At 34.1% G+C, this 21,495-nt stretch overlaps 1 protein-coding gene across 1 annotated transcript in view; it reads left to right on the top strand.

Annotated features, from left to right (window-relative positions):
- LOC126882496 (succinate dehydrogenase [ubiquinone] flavoprotein subunit, mitochondrial-like) overlaps window positions 1-21,164 on the top strand; it is a 229,114-nt gene extending 207,950 nt beyond the window's left edge. Inside the window, exon 7 of the mRNA XM_050647461.1 lies at window positions 20,967-21,164. Coding sequence (XP_050503418.1) covers window positions 20,967-21,164 — 198 coding nt within the window. The remainder of the gene's footprint in view (window positions 1-20,966) is intronic.
- Window positions 21,165-21,495: the final 331 nt, after the last annotated feature.

Raw genomic sequence — 21,495 nt, 5'->3', positions numbered from 1 at the left:
TTATTTTCATTCAAAATATTTGAAATTATGAAAAAAACGTTCGCACTTGTACCCTTTTGCTTCAAATTTTGCACTTGTTTCTCTTTGCCACTCAATACTTTGTCACTTTTTAATATCCAATACCATAAGGCAAAGGGATACAAGCAGTGGCGGCTCGTGGTAATTTAAAAAGGGTGTTCAATTAAGGAATATGTAATTATAGAAACGGTGAATAAAAGCCGCAGGCAATAGCGGCACAGGCGAAAAATTCTTGGGGAAAAAAACCCAGCGGGACCTAAGCTGATTAGTGAAACTATTATACTTTCCTGGTTCTCACCAAATTATATATTCACTTATTGCATAGGCGTTCGTTAAAAAATTATCAATAGTGAGTGCTTCGCCTGTTTAAATGTGGAATATTAATCATTTTTTATTATTTATGTATGGTAGGTATACATAAAATCTGTAAACAATTTCGATTAAATAATGCATTCATTTTCACGCCACCATTGAGGTAAAATGCAAGGCGCGTTTTTTTCCTATACCCAGAATCTAATAATTGGCGAACATCAATATTGCCAATATCTGAGAGTTGCAATTCATTTTTTAAATGAATTTGGGAAGATCCGTGTTTTTTAATTTTTTTTGATAAATGAGGTAAATCTGAAATCTCTGAAGAAATAGTTTCATTCTTTGAAAATACTAAACATGGAAAACAAAACAAAGAATGTAGTTTATCACATCGCACAACCACGCAGTTTTTTTTATATTGTTCAACTTTAAAGCAACATTTAAACTTTTTGTTTTTTATAGCACATTCTTGTACCTATCTCCGCCGAAGTTGACCATTCGATTTTATAAGAAGTCGATTTTCAAAACTATTTGCATTTTCTTTTATAAATTCCACTGAATAAGGCTCCATCATAAAACTATTAATATTGTATTTAATATTTAACCGTATTTAACTAAATCCCTCAACAGAAAATTAAAAACTGTGAACCGAAACGCTGCACTGGTCTCTGTGTGCACTGCACAAATCCTCACTGTTTTAGATAGGCGAAATGCTTTTTCACCGATTTTAAGATTTCTCTTTCTAACACAGGTGTAAGTTAGTACTGGCTGGTTCAATTTAAATTCTGCACCAGAGCATAGTATCTGTACTTTGCCACGTGCATCCAGCGGCGTAGAGCAAGTAAATATGATTAATAAATAAAGTTAAATTTTAATGATCCTATGAGATTAACAAAATATTTTAATAAGATTATAATATTTGAGATTTAAAAAAATTGTATTTTGAACTGTTAAGGGGTGTTCAATGCACAAGTGAACCAATAGAGAAACCGCCCCTGGATACAAGTGTAGTTATACCTGTTTGTTCCAAACTCTTTTTAAATATTTCGTAAGTAATCAAACCAGAACCTGCGATATGTCACCACCAGTAGTTTAATTCACCTGTATCTCTTTGCCACTAAATTTTTAGTACTATCTAGTATTATTTTGTGCACTTAACTCAATTTACAATATTTTTTTTGTCACTTGTACCCCTTACTCACCAGGGAAATGTACCAATAAGTTTTCAATTTAAAAATCTTTTACTAATATTTTTAATATTTTTCAATATCATTAATGTCGCTATTCGGATTGAAAAACTTTATCTTTCAATTGCCAGATGACGCTAGTCACCTAATCCATTCACCTCAGTTGCAGTGTGAGACTAGTATATATCGAAAAATTTACTGGATTAGAGAAAAGCAACCTATGCATTCTCTGAAGAGCCTCTAACAAGAGGTGAAATCGTCGATAAGAGTGCTGGTTGCGCTCTCTAATCTTAGTAAAGAATAAGACATTTTTGGCCTCGCATTGCAACTGAATAAAAATGGTATACATTTTTATTTTATAGTAGTATTACTCCGTGGAGTAACTAGGTGAATTTTCCGTTGGAACTTTACCAAGTTGCAGACGGGGGTTGTGAATTGCATAGTGTAGAATTCCTTCCCTTTTGTCTTCACTGCAGCATCCATTTGGATTGCAAATTGTAGAAGCCTTGGAGGTGTCACCAGGCAAATGTACCAATAAGTTTTCAATTTAAAAACCTTTTAGTAATATTTTTAATATTTTTCAATATTATTAATGTTGCTATTAGGTTTGAAAACTTTATCTTTATAAATTAGACATTTTCCTACTAGCTACTGATACTCCACCGGCCCATGCTTCTAAAGTCATCCTCATGACATGTTCACCATAAATGTTGAATAAGTCAGGTGACAACGCGCATCCTTGTCTAACACACTTGTATAACGGATTCCCCTTGTTAAGTAAATTTACTCGTCCATCTATTTCACGTGTCATGATTATCTTTCATTTTATTATAGGGAAAAATAAACAGAACCTCACCATAAGAGACTCGCTTCAAAAATTCCTTTAAAAGATCACGTTCATAATAATATTCTCGCTAATATTGAAAAGGCACTCTCACACATTTCAAAATTTTATTATGATACTTGAAAAAGGAAGCGGAAAGTTTTAGAGTAATGAACTGTGTAAAATATGAACTTACACCGAAATATACATACAAATTAGCAAAGTTTACAAATACAAAGTTTATAGTATATACGGCTTCAAAATTGTTAAAGTTTGTTATAGTAACATCGGCTGCGGGAAGAAACATTAATAAGTAATAATAAATAAATATGATGTTCCACTGGTTTCCTTGCATATAATACGTAATGAAGTCGAATTTTCAAAGTACGGTAAAACTTTATAAAGCATATTAGAGTCAAGGAACTGTTTTAACACCGCATATCCACAACTTATTACGAGGTTCAGAGTTTTAGGTATGGTATTTTATTTTACATATTATATTTGTTTGCCACATCACCTTAACTTATGAAAATAATATGGTTTTAACATTTTCTTAGCTGAATTATAATTTTTGGATATAAAACTAATAGTAGGGAGGAAAGTATGCTAAATTTGCAGTTACTCGAGCGTTATGGTAATTTTCCATTTCCAACAATCGTTTTTTTTATAGCGCCATCTATCCATAATTCGAAAAAAAATGTCTCGAATAAAAGTTGATTATTTTTACACAAGGAATCTAAATCTGCAATAAAAAATTGGGGCTCCTATTTAAGATCTTAAAGTAAACCTCCACCCAACTTCGTGGAGTGTCGTGTTTGTTTCCATTCGATAGATCTTTCAAAAACATTGAATACGTGTATTTTGAAGTTTTTCGATCTGACGTTCATTTCGCGAAATATCGCGGGGTTCGTATTTCAAATTTAAAATTTACCCCTACCCCTCTCCGTGGGGGTCGTGTTTGGTATCATTCGATAGATTCTTGAAAAATATTGAATTTTCGATCTGACGTTCATTTCGCGAAATATTTGCTTTTTTGTGAAACTTTGTGTCTTACCCATTTCTTTACGGCCCCGCTCAAATCGTCAGATTTTTTAAATATACAGTCTTTTGCATGTACTTACTCACGTTATCTTAATCTGTCGATTTCGAGTTTTTCTAAGGATAGATTTTATTTCGGACCCCCCTTAACGAACACCCCTGTATTAAGAGCCAATCATATATGGTAGAGGTACATTTACAGGGTACAAGGTGTGTAAGTAAATCTTTCCTTTCCTTTACAAATACGTTTATTCATATTTATTGACTTGGATTTGGCATACATATACAGAATATGTCAAAGAAAAAAAATTATATTGTGCTGATGTGTGCTTTTGCTCTGGGGGTGGGTACCACCCCTTCCCGGGTGTGGAAATATTTAACTTCAAAATAACCTCGGAAATTGATAGATATTTCAATTCTGAGTAAAAAATCTTATAATATACGGCTTTTTCGGTAAATTGATATTTAGCAAGTTATTCACAATCGAAATTGATGATTTTCTACATGAAAAATGCATGTTTTTGAGTGGATTTTCAAAAATATCTCTAAAATTATGCATTTTTTTCGAAAAAGTCATTATAATCAAAAAGAAACCTTTTAAATTAGTGAATGGAGTGGAGTTCTTTAAATTATTATAGCAATAACACAACCTAAGTTACAGCCTACTTAAAATCGGGTTTTTTTTCGAATTAACCTTGAATCAAACATTTTATCATCAAATAACGCAAGAAATAGAGATTTTTAGAAAAAAAATTCGGAGACGTCTTTTAAATATTTTATTGATACATTTAAAAGGTGCTACGATAAAAGTGATTTGGATAAAAAATGGCCTAGTTAATACAAAAACAAGACGATTATGTCGTTGAAAAATCAAAAGAATAATTACTTAAATTGGTGAATTTTCCACAAAAATAAAAATTAACATTATTCCATACACAATTAGGTTTATTTATAGCCTGACTACGTGTTCTGAGATTTTAACCAGTTTAAAGTGCTTACTTAGGTTTGAAAAAAATTTCAATTTGGTTTTAAAATATTTTTTGATATTTTATAAATGTTTTCCATTTTTCCAAAATTACTTGAAAACTAAAAGAAATCTGAAAAATATATATCAATACTAAAATTTAGTCTTTTCATACTAAAACTTATTCAATTTTTTCAATGTCTCTATGGTAAAAACTGAGTGAGATATTTATATTTTAAGTTTGCATGTAAGTGTGAGAAGCAGTTTTCTAAGCTCTTTGAATCGCATGCTTTAAAAATCAAAGACCGCCACAAAGTCCAACTTTTGAAGACTTTAGCACTTATAATTCCCCACAAAATAAGCTATGGAGTAATGAAATTTCTTGAAAATTACAGAAGTTATCGTTAAAAAACCATATTGAAACTTATGTCGAATACTTTTTAAGCGTTGATATAAGTATTTTATTTATTTTTTTTTATGAAAAAGGCGCATCGTATGAAAAAAAGGGAAGATATATTTTCTGTCATAAATTAAATAAGTAACTAAAAAATGCTTTTTAATTTGAATTACCTCAGTGGCGTACTATTTTTTTTAATTCAGACTAGTACCCTATGCCCGCCAATGGTGAATATAAAATTCTTAATAGTAGGTCTGTCATCAAATGCGTAATACCTACCTGTTAACACCCACCAAATTTCATTTGTATATCTCAACCGATTTTAGAGCAATCAATAAATTTTCACTTTGTAAGAGAAATCTCAACAACCCGTATCTTGGTTTGGAACTTCATTTCATGGACTCTGGTTCTACTAGGTCTCCAAACTTCATACATGCACAAATTTTTTCAGTTTTTCGTAATCTATATTTCTGCTCGGAATATTTTTTCGATAAAATACTTACTTTTTGAGTTATTTGTGAAAAACCGTCTAACAACGTGGTTCTTTTGTTGAAAATATTCAGTCGCAAATAACTCAAAAAGTATTGACTTGGTGAAAAAACTTTATAGAACAAAAGTTGTTTAGAATTAGTTAATTTATCCATTTCCGGACTTATTTTGAACCTATATTTTTTCATCCCCGAGAAGGGGTGAAACTCACCCCCAGGGCAAAAGAACACATCGGTACTATATCACTTTTTTTCCATGACTTAATAGCTATGTGAATGCCAAATTTCATGTCAACCCATGCGGTTGTTTAAGATTCACAGGTTTTGCAATATTTTACCGTGAGTGAATGATCTAATAAATGTATTTGTAGGGGTAGTTTATAAGGGTTGAAAATATTAAATACTTAATAAACTAAATTGCAAACATAAAATAAAGTTTAGATCACTACAAAATACATCATTACCTAATTTAAAGTTACAAAATATTTTTTATACAAATTCTTATTTAGAGGGTAGTTTTTAAGGGTTTAAAGATAGATATAAACTATAGAATACATTTCAATATGAGAAACAATCAAATTCCTATATTATTCCTATATTATACTATTCCTCTATCTACTATTTAACGTACCTACACATAATTTAGATTTAAATAACGCTTATATGGGCTGTTTTTAATTTTTGGTAAAAAAGGGTAGTTTTCACCCCTTAAAAAAAAAGCACACATTGTAGTCATATCACTTTTGAAGAGGAGGATAAGATGAGCTAATTTGCAAAATTTCTTATAAATCGGAGCGGTTCTTTAGAATTTAGAGGTCTTGCAATATTTTACCGTTAACGAACGTACTATTAAAGTTTAAATAATTTTCGTTATATTTATACACCATCAAACTCCACTGGTTAAATGTTACTACTCTATTAGACCAGTCTATCTGTGAAAAAATCATTTTTCTTCTTCAAGCGCCATCTCAGCGGCGTAGAACTGTATATGGTTGGCCATCGACAGTGAATGTACAATAATGTACCATCATTGTACCTCCAAATTTGTACCTCAATGTACCTTCAAACGCCGAACGATGCAGCCCAGTTTAATTATTTTAATCTGATTGTCCTTTGTCCAGTGTGAAGCCGGACTCAAACGACTCGTGTACTTCGCAAGTACAGAATTATTCGCATACTTGGAAAGTATACGAGTTTGCGATTGCGATGACAAACAGGGCACTCACACGACGTGTACAATTTACAAGTACGCGAGCGTAAACATTTGGCTTAACGACCTTGACAAATGAATCAGTGGTGTGATTACTAATAAATAGACCAGGACATTTAGGAAAAAATAGATCGATATTTAAATACAGCACTTAGAAAGTTACAACTTTTTTCATATTGTCTTCAGGATGACACCAGTAAAACAGTCAACAATATAAAAATGGCTGGAAATGCATAGTTGAAATTTGAAGTGCATCATATGCATCCATGTATGGGGGTGTATGAGTGTGTTATAGAGGTAGCACCTTTTATTGGAACGACCACATCAAACGTCATAGACGGGAGATGGTTTTTGATAACTGGTCCTCATAAGGCACTCAACTCTCACTTATGGCTCCACGTGCCACATCCCGGGCAACTGCATTGGTCTGCAGGCTAAACTAAGTGAGGGTAGCCAGACATGGTGATAGGTTGGACAGTGGCAGCTGGCTGTTACAAAACTGACCATGCGGCGAGAATGATAGCCACAGAAACGGCACATATACAGCGGTGCAGAAGGCAAAGGGAAACCACTGCACTATTTTCCCAAGAGAATTTCTTCCCATAACGATGACAATTTCGGCAAGTGAAGATGGAATGTGTAGCGACCCGACTCACGCTCGGCGCCATCTCGGTTCCGGGTCGGATGGTGTGAAATTTGCTACCGGCTGCCAAGGTGTGAGGGATCAGGCACCTGGCAGAAATTGTGCGACTGAATCCAAATTTTCATTTAATTTAAGAAAATGTCAGCGAATTGGTACATGGAACGTCCAGGGACTGATCCAAAATCCTGGAAAGTTACACATAATTGAAAAAGAAATGGCAGACCACAATCTTTCGGTACTGGGACTCTCAGAAGCTCACTGGAGAGGAAAGGGGCATTTTAAAACAACTGCTGGCAACGTCGTCTATTTTTCAGGCCCAGATAACAAAAGTACAAATGGAGTCGCAATAATTGTACCCTCTAAACTTAACGACTGCGTAATTGGATATAATACTATTGATGACAGGATAATATCCCTTAAAATGAGAATATCCACCAATACCCTACACCTTGTCCAGGTATACGCTCCTACAACAGCTGCACAAGAAGAAGACATCAACAGGTTCTATGGTTGTTTAGAAGAAACTGTTCGCGCTATTCCGAATCGTGAACTCATCATAATTTTAGGAGATTTTAACGCCAAAGTGTGGTCGTCTAATGAAAATATTGAAGGAGTGCTGGGCAAAAATGGACTAGGACAGAGAAATGAGAATGGTGACCGTCTAGTGGAGTTCTGTGTAGAACAACATCTTACAATTACAAACACATTATATCAACATCATCCACGGAGATTATACACATGGCTCAGCCCAGATGGACGAACAAGGAATCAAATAGACTACATCCTAATAAGATCAAGATGGAAATCGTCGTCCATCAACTGTAAAACATATCCTGGCGCAGACTGTGGAAGCGATCATCAACTCTTGGTATTGAACGTTCGACTTCGTTTTAAAGTCCCCAAAAGAAGACCCCAGAGAAAAGTCATGTTTCTAAGTCCATCAAAAATCAATGACTTCCGACAAAACCTAGAAGATGCTCTTTCTTTAGACCAAGTAGATAATGACCCTGAGAGCACTTGGATCTATCTCAAAGATAAGGTAATCGAGGCTGCAAAAGACTGTGAGGCAGCGGTTTCCACTGGCCGTAAGCCATGGATATCCGATAATACGTGGACTGTGATTCAACGCAGAAAAGCACATAAAACTAGATACGGAACAAACGATGAATACAGAGCGTTATCGAGAGAAATCAGAAAACAGTGCCGCAAAGATAAAGCTGATTACATCTCTCAAATATGCAGAGAGATAGAGGAACATGGCTGTCGAAATGAACCGAGTGACTTATTCCAGAAGATCAAACTCCTTACCAGAGAGTTTAAACCTCAAACGTGGTCTGTAATAGATAAGGAAGGTAATTTAAAGACCGATACTGATGAAATATTGGAAACATGGCGAAACTACTGTGGCGAGCTATATAAAAATAACGAGGTATCAGCAGAAAATCAGTGGCCTTCTGACTACCCTAGAGAACCTACTGTCTTACTCGCTGAAGTCAAAGATGCAATTAAATCACTAAAGGGAAATAAATCCCCAGGCATTGATTCAATACCATGTGAAATACTACAGTTACTAGGTGACAAAGGATTACATATCATCCATTCTATCTGTGTCGCTGTTTGGAATTCAGGAAAATGGCCATCTGATTGGTGTACCTCAATTTATATCCCACTACACAAAAAAGGAACTACTACCAGATGTGAAAACTACCGCACACTGTCACTAATAACACATGCTAGTAAAATCTTGTTGCATATCATCAAAAACAGATTAAGAACCTATCTACATTACCAAATACCTCAGGAACAAGCAGGGTTTGTAAAGGGTAAAGGTACAAGGGAACAAATCCTGAACCTGAGACAACTCATTGAAAAGTCTAGAGAATTTCAAGTACCTATGATTATATGCTTCGTTGACTACCAAAAGGCATTTGATTGTGTAAGCTGGATAAATCTGTGGTCAATTTTAATAGAAATGGGCGCACCAATGCACCTGGTGACACTTATTAAAAATCTATACCAGTCTAATATAGCGACAGTACGACTAGATCAGAAGTTCTCAAACCAATTCAAGACCGAGAGAGGTGTTAGACAAGGATGCGTGTTGTCACCTGACTTATTTAACATTTATGGTGAACATGTCATGAGGATGGTTTTAGAAGGATGGGCCGGTGGAGTAACAGTAGCTGGTAAGAAAATCTCCAATTTAAGATTTGCTGATGACACTACACTTATAGCAGCAAATGAGCAAGAAATGTTTGATCTTCTGCGAAGAGTTGAGTACGAAAGCAATAGAGTTGGTCTGAAAATCAATAAAGCTAAGACAAAAATAATGGTGGTCGACAGATTTGACACTATTCAACTGACTAACATATTACAGGAATACCAGATAGTAAACACCTTTGTCTATCTCGGGTCTAGTATAACTAACGATGGTAACTGTGAATCAGAAGTTCGGAGACGTATTGGTATGGCAAAAAATGCGATGAGTCGCCTAACTAAAGTTGGGAAAGACAGATCTATCTCTCAAAATATCAAGATGAGACTGGTGAATGCCCTTGTATTCTCAATATTTCTATACGGAGCAGAGACTTGGACTCTTCCCGCATGCGAGCGCCAAAAAATTGATGCCTTTGAGATGTGGTGCTGGAGAAGAATGCTGCGCATACCTTGGACAGCTCATAGGACAAACGTTTCCATTCTAAACCAACTCAATATTAAAAAAAGGCTGTCCACAATATGTCTGCAACGAATTCTGCAATTCTTTGGTCACGTAGTTCGCAGAGGTGACGACAGTTTGGAGAGATTAATTGTTTCTGGAAACGTTCCGGGGAGAAGATCAAGAGAACGATCACCAACTAGATGGTCTGACCAAATAAAGCATTCAGCTGGAAACTCATTCTGCGCAGCTCTTAGAGCAGCTGAAGATAGAGACCAATGGAGAAACATTGTTAGGAATATTGGAAGAAATCACGATCCTCAGTAATGGGGAAACGACAGGAGAGAGAAATATGCATCCAAAAGTGCATAAACATGTCAAAATAAGTGTATTAGGGCCAGATTTTATTACCCTGGGGGTTTTTGGGTCGCTGAGAACGAATATACGCCATCAGAACTGACCATCGGGACACCTGGTGTCCTGGTTCACTGCTAAGGCGCGTCATCTAGAGTTTAGAGGGTTTTCGGCACTAAATTTGTGCAAACAGATGACTCGGGGTAACTGAGCAAAAACTCGCCATCAAAACCGACCCCTCCCCCTTGCAGCTCATGCCCAAAACCCCTTCAAACTCCTGAAAATAACATGCCTTAGCATTGTGTAGTGGTCGGGGGGTCGGTTCTGATGGCGTATTCGTATTCAGCGACCCCAAAAACCGCCTACTTGATCTATTTGCATGCATTCAGTGCCTAAAACCTTTAAACCCCAGTATGACGTGCCTTAGAAGTGACCACGGGCACAAGGTGCTCCGGGGGTCGGTTCTGATGGAGTATTCGTGTTCAGCAGCACCCCGTATAATCCGTTTGCATTAATTTAGTACCAAAATCCCTCGAAACTCCAGAAGCTGACGTGCTACAGCAATGACACTGGGCAATAGGGGCTACGGGGGTCGGTTCTGATGGCATATTCGTATTCAGCGACTCCACAAACATCCAAGTAAACTGATTGCATAAATTTAGGACCGTTAGCCTTCGAACCTCCAGATGACGTGCCCTAGCAGTGACCCTGGGCACCAGGTGCTCCGGGGGTAGGTTCTGATAGCGTAGTCATGTTCAGCGACCTCAAAAACCCGCGAGTAACACAACTTGGCCCTTGATATGCTTATGACATGTTTATACACTTTTTAATGCATCTTAAGAACTTTAAAAAGCAATTATTAATTAGGCATTTCCACCCATTTTTCTATTGTAGACTTTTTTCCTAACATCATCCTGAACACAATGCAAAACTAGCAAGTCTCTAGGTGGTGTATTTAAAAATCGATTTATTCCGGTGTTTTTAGTGCTAAATGCACTGGTCTAAATGAATAGTCGCAGTAAACGCCAATTATTTATACATTTCGTTTGACCGCCTCTGCAAGTATAGACAAGTATGTACTTCGCAAGTGTGCGAATAATCGTGATCCCTTTGACTCGGGTCATTTTTACCGACAACAGTTGGAAGATGAACGAGTGGCAACGAGTGACAAATAATTGTACGAGTAACCCACTCAGACGACATGGCAAGTATACGCAAGTGACGATTATTCGCCAAGTACACGAGTCGTTTGAGTCCGGCTTGATTCCTTTTGAAGTTATACTTTACGATTGAGAGTAAAATTTTGACGCATGTGCACACAGACAGCATGGAGTTCGTTGGTAATCTTTCAAGTTATAAGAGTATAAGAGTAGGTATATAGTATGTATCAGCGCAAATAAGTCATTAAAAGAATATATTAGTGTTTTTAGTAAATATATTATTTATTATAATTTTCATATTACTTTTTTTTAAGTGGTAGGTAATAAAGTTAGTTTAATATTTAAATAAAATACAAATAAACTGTTTAGTATATTTATTTCGTTGAAATTATTATAATAGAAGTATAACTTCTTACGTGCGTACAAAGTACACACACATTCTTTTTTGTGTGTTATAACTTCCTTTTTTCACTAAGTGCCCCTGATAATGCTCTTAGAGCGAAAGTACAATCTGGGCAAGATTAAATCAATAACTGTACTCGATACCTGCCTTTTATTTTTAAAATTCACATATTTTCATATTCGAACATTCAACCATATTATACAGTTAGGACGTTTGAGTTGGAATAAATTCATTATATCAAGAATGGGCGAATTTGGAGAGAAATCCAGAGACAGGTCGATTTTTATTTTTAAATTATAGCTTTCAAGCACATATATCATACTAGTGACGTCATCCATCTGGGCATGATGACGTAATCGATGATTTTTTTAAATGAGAATAGAGGTTGTGTGATAGCTCATTTGAAAGGTTATTTAACTCTCTATTCAGTACTTAATATAAACATTAACATAATTAAAACTTTAAAAAGGGTAAACCCTATAGTTGGCTGTATACCTTCGATAAAACAACGTGGAATGAAGTAAACACTTCTGTTGTATTTAGATATATGAATTTATTAAAATTCTTAAAATTTATCCACAACGAAATAGAAATTGTAAAAAACCATTTCGGTTTAAACTGACCATCATCAGTGTGAACGTCCAGTGTACAAGTTATTAAAACTAGCCACTTCAATAGGTGTAAAAACCTCTAAATTACATGATTGCTAAATTAGAAATTAAAAAGTAGTCGACATTAAGTCGTTGTCTTAAGATTTTTAAATTAACATGTGGATGTCCTTCATCCTTGCTCCAAAATTGCACAAGGTAGTGCACAAGTGAGAGGTTAACCACCAAACTTGGTCGTTGGTTAATTAAAAAATCTTAAGACATCGACTACTTTTTAATATCGAATGTAACAATAATGTAATTTAGAGGTTTTTACACCTACCGAAGTGGCTAGTTTCAATTACTTGTACACTGGACGTTCACACTGATGATGGTCAGTTTGACCGGAAACGTTTTGTACAATTTCCACTTCCTCGTGGATAAATTTTAAGAATTTTAATAAATTCATATACCTAAATACAAGAGAAGTGTTTACTTCATTCCACGTTGTATTAACATAATTATTTATACAGGGTGTACAAAAAAATTATTTTACACAAATTAATAAATAATTTACACAAAAAGAAGAAACGTAATCAATTTATTTAATTCAAAATACATTTTACTGCTGTCAGGTAATAATGTTTATTTTACATATAAACATAGCTTTTCGCTTAAATTCAATGTTCAAGCTGCTAAGAGACAGGTGGGTGGAAGTTTTAACATTGAATTTAAGCGAAAACAATGTTTATTTGTCAAATAAACATTTCTTTCTGTTTTCTGACAGCATTCAAATGTATTTTGAAATAAATGAATTACATACATTCTTCTTTTTGTCTCAGGATTTCTCTCCACATTCGCCTTTTCTCGAGATAATGAATTTATTCCAACTCAAACGTCCTCACTGTATGTAATAAGAAGAGTGCCAGGAAAATCGATACGAAATTTTAAGGTTATTTAAAATAGTAAATCAAAACTAATTTGATTTTCGGCTTAATAATTATACGCAGATGAGTTACGCCTAATCAGCTAATAAAGCCACTGTAACTACATACTCTTTATAAATCGCACTGTAAATTGAACATTTTGTAGCATCGAAGAAAAACACTGTTTACTATATTACTGCCAGCTACTATTTTTGTTTATATTGAATTACGGTGTGATTATAGATTTTACACAATGTCACTAATACATCCTAAAGACCCGTATCATAAGTTCTTCACCCCTATAATTCCTATTACGATCGGTTCTTATATGCGTCTATAATAATTGTATGTTCCGCCACATAACATCAGATTAGTTATTAGTGTTTACTTAGTGATGAAATCGATCTGAGACCTAATTGACATATTACAGACCGGCTATCATTAATTGTCACAAAGCAGCCTTGGAGTTATCCGAAACTTGTTGGACAAATTAGATAAGCTCAAAGTGAATTACTTGTACGACGTGACGTAATGGTGTAAGTGGTCGTGCGAATACATCGGGGTATAATAAATATGAATTTATGGTTGCCGTTGTCTCTCAGGTTCATAGGTCAATGAGACGACATCAACATTGTGTATGTTCTGTGATATTGATTATACGGGGGAAACTTATACATACCTACAGGGCCGCCGAGAGGGATGCGCGGGCCCCGGTAAGACGTGAAAAGTGGGCCTCGGGCAAATAGTGAAGAGCGGAAAAATAGTTTTATTTCAAATTTCAAGTTTTATTTAATTTTGATTATATTGTAATATTACTCGGTTATTAAAATAATTACAGCCACAATGATCGCTAATAATCGAAATGAATAGGCACTAAAAGAAGAAGAAGAACTCGGTCGACTTTAATATCTTTATTTTTACTTTATTTCTTAATTTTAGCCACTAACTTATTACGCCAGTCAATGGGAGCAAAAATAGGATATTACCTCCGAATTCTATCCTACTGCATGGACTTTAATGAAATTTTGGGCCTAACCTCTACTTATCTCCTAATTCAAAGTCTACCCTATGCCGATGTGTGCTTTTACCTTGGGGTTGGTTCCCCCCCCCCTTCTCAGGGGTGGAAAATTTTTTGGTTAAAATTACCACGGAACTCGCTAGATAACCTAATTCTAAGCAAAAACTGTTCTATAATTTTTTTTTGAAAACTCAATACTTTTTGAGATATTCGTGGTTGAAAATTGGCCATTTTCATTAAAACATAATACCTTTTCGAACGGTTTTTTGCGAATACGAATACCTTAATAACTATGCATCTAACTAAAAAAACTATATTAAACATTTTTGTAGGTTATTAAACGTTTAGGTTATAAAGAAACAAAGAGACACTTGCCTTCATAAATATTCTAGTTATAATACAAAAAGAGATATGGTAGGTGAAAATAGTTTGGTTTTTGGTACATTCTCAAATTGGCGTATTCAACTTGAAATAACAGAAAACGGTCGATTTTAGATGTATAATGCTACTAATACCTTTTATAGTGCTTAAAAAGACCTTTAAAATAAGCTATATTAAAGGTACATTACATTAAAACTAATAGTCTAAGAGCTAGTGAACCTTTTGACTAACGGTCGTCCTGTAAGGCTAAAAATTTGTAGAGTGATAATTCATAGCACACCAAAGCTAAAAACCATGACCTGGCAGGCCTCAGCGGTGCACGTGTATCTTCCAGGTGAATCGAAAAGTGCAAATTTAGGGGGTAAAATAAACTTTCTCCTGTAAGGTTTAAATTTAAGTATGTGTTTGAGTAAGTCATTTAGAAGAAATGTGTACAATGACAGGCGATTCTGAAGAGCATAAGACCTTGCCAGGCGAGGGGAAAGATTAGGGGTTTTTATTAAAATTATTCTTTTTGCATCGAACAAATTTTTTTTAGGCTTTTTGAATCATTCCAAACAGAAAAGGTCCTTAGTTATTTTTCTCTTAAGTTAATAGTTTTTGTTATATAAGCGATTGAAAATTTTGAAAATTGCGAAATCGGCCATTTTTAACCCAAATCGGACATTTATCTAAAAATTTCAATATTGGCAAGGTACGCAGATATTCCTTAAACATTGATTGATGAAATCCCGAAGAGTTTTTTGCAATAAAATAACGAAAACCGCTTTGTTTTTTTAATTGCTAATCAAGCGGGCGCTACACTGTAGTATAATTGAGGACGTTTGAGCTTGCATAAATTCATTATCTCGAGAATGGGCAAATTTGAATAGAAATCCTCAGACAGGTCGATTTTTATTTTTGAATTAGGACTTTTTGGTATATATATATAATACTAGTGACGTCATCCATCTGGGCGTGATGACGTAATCGATTATTTTTTTAAATAAGAGTAGGTGTTGTGTGATAGCTCATTTGAAAGGTTATTTAATTCTCTATTCAGTAATATAAACATTAACATAATTATTTATACAGGGTGTACAAAAAAATTTTTTTCTTCTATTTGTCAAATTTATTCAAAGTTAATTTAATAAAAAAAATTTTTTTGTACACCCTGTATAAATAATTATGTTATTGTTTATATTAGTGAATAGAGAATTAAATAACCTTTCAAATGAGCTATCACACAACCCCTACTCTCATTTAAAAAAATCATCGATTACGTCATCACGCTCAGATGGATGACGTCACTAGTATTATATATATGCCAAAAAGTCCTAATTTAAAAATAAAAATCGACCTGTCTGAAGATTGCTCTTGAAATTTGCCAATTCTCGAGATAATGAATTTATGCCAACTCAAACGTCCTCACTTATACTACAGTGAAGCGTCCGCTTGATTAGCAATTAAAAAACAAAGGGGTTTCCGATATTGTATTGCAAAAAACTCTTTGGGATTTCATCAATCAATGTTTAAAGAATATCTACCTACCTTGGCAACTTTGAGATTTTTAGATAAATATCCGATTTGGGGTTAAAAATGGTCGATTTCGCAATTTTCAAAATTTTCAATCGCTTATATAACAAAAACTATTAACTTAAGAGAAAAATCACCAAAGACCTTTTCTGTTTGGAATGATTCAAAAAACTTAAAAAAAATTTGTTCGATGCAAAAAAAATAAATTTAGGAAAAACTCCTAATCTTTCCCCTCGCCTGGCAAGGTCTTATGCTCTTCAGAATCGCCTGTCATTTTACACATTTCTTTTAAATGACTTACTCAAACACATACTTAAATTTAAACCTTACAGGAGAAAGTTTATTTTACCCCCTAAATTTGCACTTTTCGATTCACCTGGTAGATACACGTGCACCGCTGAGGCCTGCCAGGTCATGGTTTTTAGCTTTGGTGTGCTATGAATTATCACTCTACAAATTTCTAGCCTTACAGGACGACCGTTAGTCAAAAGGTTCACTAGCTCTTAGACTATAAGCGAGATACGCTGCAAACAAAATTGATAACTAATGTATTTTAAGAAAAAATGAGAAGTAATTTTTGCCCCCATCCACCAAAATGTAAATGCATGGTTTTCCTTCTACAATACCTTTTATTATAGTGTTATTTCTATGTTTAAAAAGTTGGACGGGTTTAAAATGAATGGTTTTTGAAAAAAAAAAAACAGATCAAATTATAGAGCGCATTTTTAAATTTTCTTAAAAGTCTTCCTTTTTCTCCATGTAACTTGAAAATGATAAGAGATACAGTAACGAAAAATTGAAAGGTAGTGTTTAACTGAAAAAGCCCTAAATTTTTGTGTGGTATCTTTTTTTCATATCTCTTATCTTTTTCGAGTTACATGGAGGAAAAGGAAGATTTTTAAGAAAATTTAAAAATGCGCTCTATAATTTGATCTTATTTTTTTCAAACGCCATTCGTTTTAATCCAACCCAACTTTTTGAACATATAAATGACACTATAACAAAAAGTATTGTAGAAGGAAAACTATGTATTTAACTTCTGATGGACGAGGGGTAAAATATACTTCTCATTTCTTCTTAAAATGCATTAGTCATTAAATTTTTTGCAGAATATCTCGCTTAGTTTGCATGTAATCGACAATTAGTATTACTCATTTTAAAGGTCTTTTCAATCACTACAAAAGTTATTAGTATCATTATACTTCTAAAATCGACAGTTTATCTGTTATTTCAAGTTGAATACACCGATTTGAGCACGCAACAAAAAACAAACTCTTCTTACCTACCATATCCCTCTTTGTATTTTAACTAGAAGATTTATGAAGGAACGAATCGCTTTGTTTCTTTATAACCCACAGAAATATTTTATATAGTTTATTTGTTAGATGCATAGCTTTTAAGGTATTCGCATAAATCTGTCCGAAAACGTGTCATTTTTCAATGAAAATGGCTAATTTTCAACCACGAATAACTCAAAAAGTATTGAGTTTCCAAAAAATAATTATAGAACAGTTTTTGCTAAAAATTAGGTTCTCTAGCCTTTTCCGTGGCTATTTTAACCAAAACATTTTTCACCCCCGAGAAGGGGTGAGAACCACCCCCAAGATAAAAGCGCACATCGGCATAGGGTAGACTTTGTTTCCTGAGCTATTCCCTACTTGCTGTGAAAATATCAAGTAAATCAATGTAGTAGGATGGAATTCGGAGCCTCATTGACTGCCCTATATTTAAATAAATAAAGAACTTACTTGATATTATTTTATTTACAACACTTACAAATAAACACTTAATATTATTAAACAAATAATTAAGGACTCACACGTAATAATTTAGCTGTAACAATTTATTTGATCGCGTACAAGAATCGTAAATAAACTGAACTCAAACATTTAAAATCTCCTTTATATAGCTATTTACCGTTAGTCTAGAACAAAAAGAATAATCGAGCCCCCTTTTGAAAAGAACATTTACAACTTAAAGGAATTTACTAGTACATTCCATAAAAGCAATAAATCAATCAAAAGTAAACAAATAAATCACTTTCGAAGCGACAAATATAAAAGAGGGTATGTTTACAACATTAGAATTATAATAAATATGCCTGAATATTCGACGACGAGGAGCGTATAATAGCGTCACATTACCCCCTCCTTAAGATATGGTTCCTACTGGAACCCTGTCGAAACTCGAACTGGATACTGGTATCTGCAACTGGACCCTCTTTTACAACTTCCAGTTGTATAAAAGTGACAAGGGACGGTCTTCGCTCCGTACCAGTAACTATGCGGATTGCAACAGACGAATACCTAGACCTCGTTGTGTTTAAAAGTTTCTTTCCCCATATTTCGAACAACTCTCCAGTGTAGTTGGCGGCATTCTGACTTTGGCATGGCTAACTTTTGCACGTCGGACTCCAACACGTGCTCTCTCAAGTGGAATAATGCATCCCATACATCTTGGTAGGTAGGTTGCATACCTACGTACGTGATGCATCTTGGAGTTTCAATGCTTTGCCAGAAACTGGCAGTTCACAAACATAAATATGAATTGTTGTCTCTCAGGTTCATAGGTCAATGAGACGACATTAACATTGTATATTATGTTCTGTGATATTGATTATACGGGGTTAATTTATACATATTGTCCTTTTCATGATCATTTTTCAGTGCGTAACAAATGATAGGAAAAAGGGTAAGTCCGTGATAATACACATTTATGACATTTATTCTAACATGACATTTTAGTTAAATCTGACAGTTGTCACATTTTATTTTCAATTTTGAATAAAAACAAATCAAATGTGTTTCTTGCATTCATAAAATGGTATTTTCTTTGATTTGTATAGTCTTATAAAATATACAGATTATATTTGTAATATTATTATCTAATTAAAAAAAAATATTTTTTTATTATGGCGCCATCTATCGACAACTAGAATAACTAGAATAAATGTTATAAAAATGTCACCGACGAAATGTAATCACCGACGTGCCTTTTTTCTGTCACATACAATTTAATGCGTTAGAAAGAAATCGAAAAACTGTGACGCACTGAAAGATGATCATGAGAAATACTGTACCTACCACAATTTCGATATCATGAAAATGAGAGGAATATTATCTAAATTGTAGTCGATAATAAGTATATATGATCTTAATTAAAGTCTTGAACGTCAAAAATTGTATACAAACATAGACAGTTGACATTCATAGGACAGTTTTTGTATTTGAATTTTTTAAGTTAATAGTTGTGATTGGGTTAAAGTTGTAAAGATTATTATAATATTATTGGAGTTGAATAAATTGATTTTTTAAGAGGTGTAACATTGGTGGCAGGGGTGGGATAGACTAAATAATTTCAACCTCTACATGTCTACGCCTCTCCTTATCTTCTTCTTCTTATCTACGTTTGTTCTCTCCTTGTCTACATCCTTCAGCTCTTCCTCTTCTTGCATATGCTTCTCTTTCACCACCCTACGTTCCTTTAGCTCTTCCTCTTCTTACCTATGCTCCTCTTTCACAACCCTCTACTTTTTCTTTTCCTCTTTCTCTTCCTCTATCATTATTAAAAACCATGCTGATGGTCCGGACGTATCCATTTATTTATTAAGTTCTGTAGGTCTCGTATTTATTTACAATTGTTTAGTATCTAAAAGTAAAAATGATTCTAGAGACAAGGCGAAAACTGCGGGTTCGTTGGAAAAAAAATTCACATGAGATTCTTTTGCATAATCACATTTGTAATACACCCCAGAATAAGGTTCAAGAAGTCGCCCACGCGAAAAGTGGTCAAAATTTTTTTTAACAATTTTTTTTAATCAAATTTCAAAAATTATTATTTTTGCTCCGGACAATTTTTTTTAGAATTTATAGACCATTCTGGACAAAAAAAGGTCTCTTGTAATTTTTCTCTAGAGTTGATGGTTTTCGAGTTATAAGCAATTTAAAATTTGAAAAACGCGAAAATGACCATTTTAAAGACTTAATAACTCGATTAAAAATTATTATTATGAAAGTCAGAAAGTTACTAAATCAAAGTTTAAAGCCCCCCCTGCATGATCCTGAAGAAATTTGTGTCATTAATTTATTACTAAGCTGTTATTTTTAATTATTAAAAATAAGCCGTACCCAATATCGTATTGACGCGGCTGTAAATGTGAGTGCGAATATCCCATTGGACTGCCGGAATGGCATCTCTCTCGCACTCACCATAGACGACCGCCTAATACGTGCATGCGCTCATTATTATTACTTAAACATCACAGCTTAGTAATAAAATAATGACAAAAATTTCTTCAGGATCTTGTAGGGGGGCTTTAAACTTTGATTTAGTCACTTTCTGACTTTCATAATAATAACTTTTAACTAATTTATTAACTTTTAACCAATGGCGAAAATCGCCATTTTTCGTTTTTTTCAATTTTAAATTGTTTATAACTCGAAAACGATCAACTTTAGAGATTATTAAAAGATTGTTAAAAATCACAAGATACCTTTTTTGTCCAGAATGGCCCAAAAAACCTAACAACAATTTGTACGGACCAAAAATATTGATTTTTGCAATTTGATTAAAAAAAATGTTAAAAAAAATTTGGACCACTTTTTACGTGGGCGACTTCTTGAACCTTATTCTGGGATGTCTCATGAATGCGATTAAGCAAAAAAATCTCATGAGAATATCTTTTCTAACGAACCCGCCGTTTTCGCCTTGTCTATTACAGCTCAGGGCCACATAAATAAATCATTGTTCAGAGCACATCTGTGGAAGAACTCTGCTTCCACAGCGGTGCTCTGAACCTACAATCTGACCATACTACTAAATTTCTTACTTTAACATAATACATACTAAATAAACTACCACAAACACTTATTGCAGTTAAATTTTAGGCTCCCAGTGAGGACAAACTCATTGAAGGCTTGTACGCTTGCGGAGAATGCGCTTGTGTATCTGTACATGGAGCCAACAGACTAGGAGCTAACTCTCTTCTGGAAACTGTCGTATTTGGAAAAGCCGTTGCTGATGCAATTTCTGAAACACATTGTCCTGGCGATGTAATCAATATTGACGAGGTAAACTATCAATGAAAGATATAATGTTACTCGAGCGTTATGGGGAACTATTGGGTTGTGAAGAGTAGGTCTTAAGACAAAAAAAAGTTAAGTTAAGTTTTCCATATAAGTGGGGACTTTCCATTTTTAATTTCATTTTCCATTTCCAACAATCGTCTTTTCTGATTATAGCGCCATCTATCCATAATTCAAAAAAATGTCTCCAATAAAAGTTACTTATTTTTACGTAAATAATCCAAATTTAGAATAAAAATTGTGGGCTCCTATTTAAAATTTTAAAGTAACCCCATACCACACTTTCGTGGGGGGGTGGTGTTTGGTACCATTCGATAGATTTTTCAAAAAT

Source organism: Diabrotica virgifera, chromosome 3 (assembly GCF_917563875.1).
Source record: "Diabrotica virgifera virgifera chromosome 3, PGI_DIABVI_V3a".
NCBI lineage: Eukaryota > Metazoa > Arthropoda > Insecta > Coleoptera > Chrysomelidae > Diabrotica > Diabrotica virgifera.
Note: the sequence above shows the minus strand (reverse complement) of the source record. Positions and strands in the feature narration are given on the sequence as shown.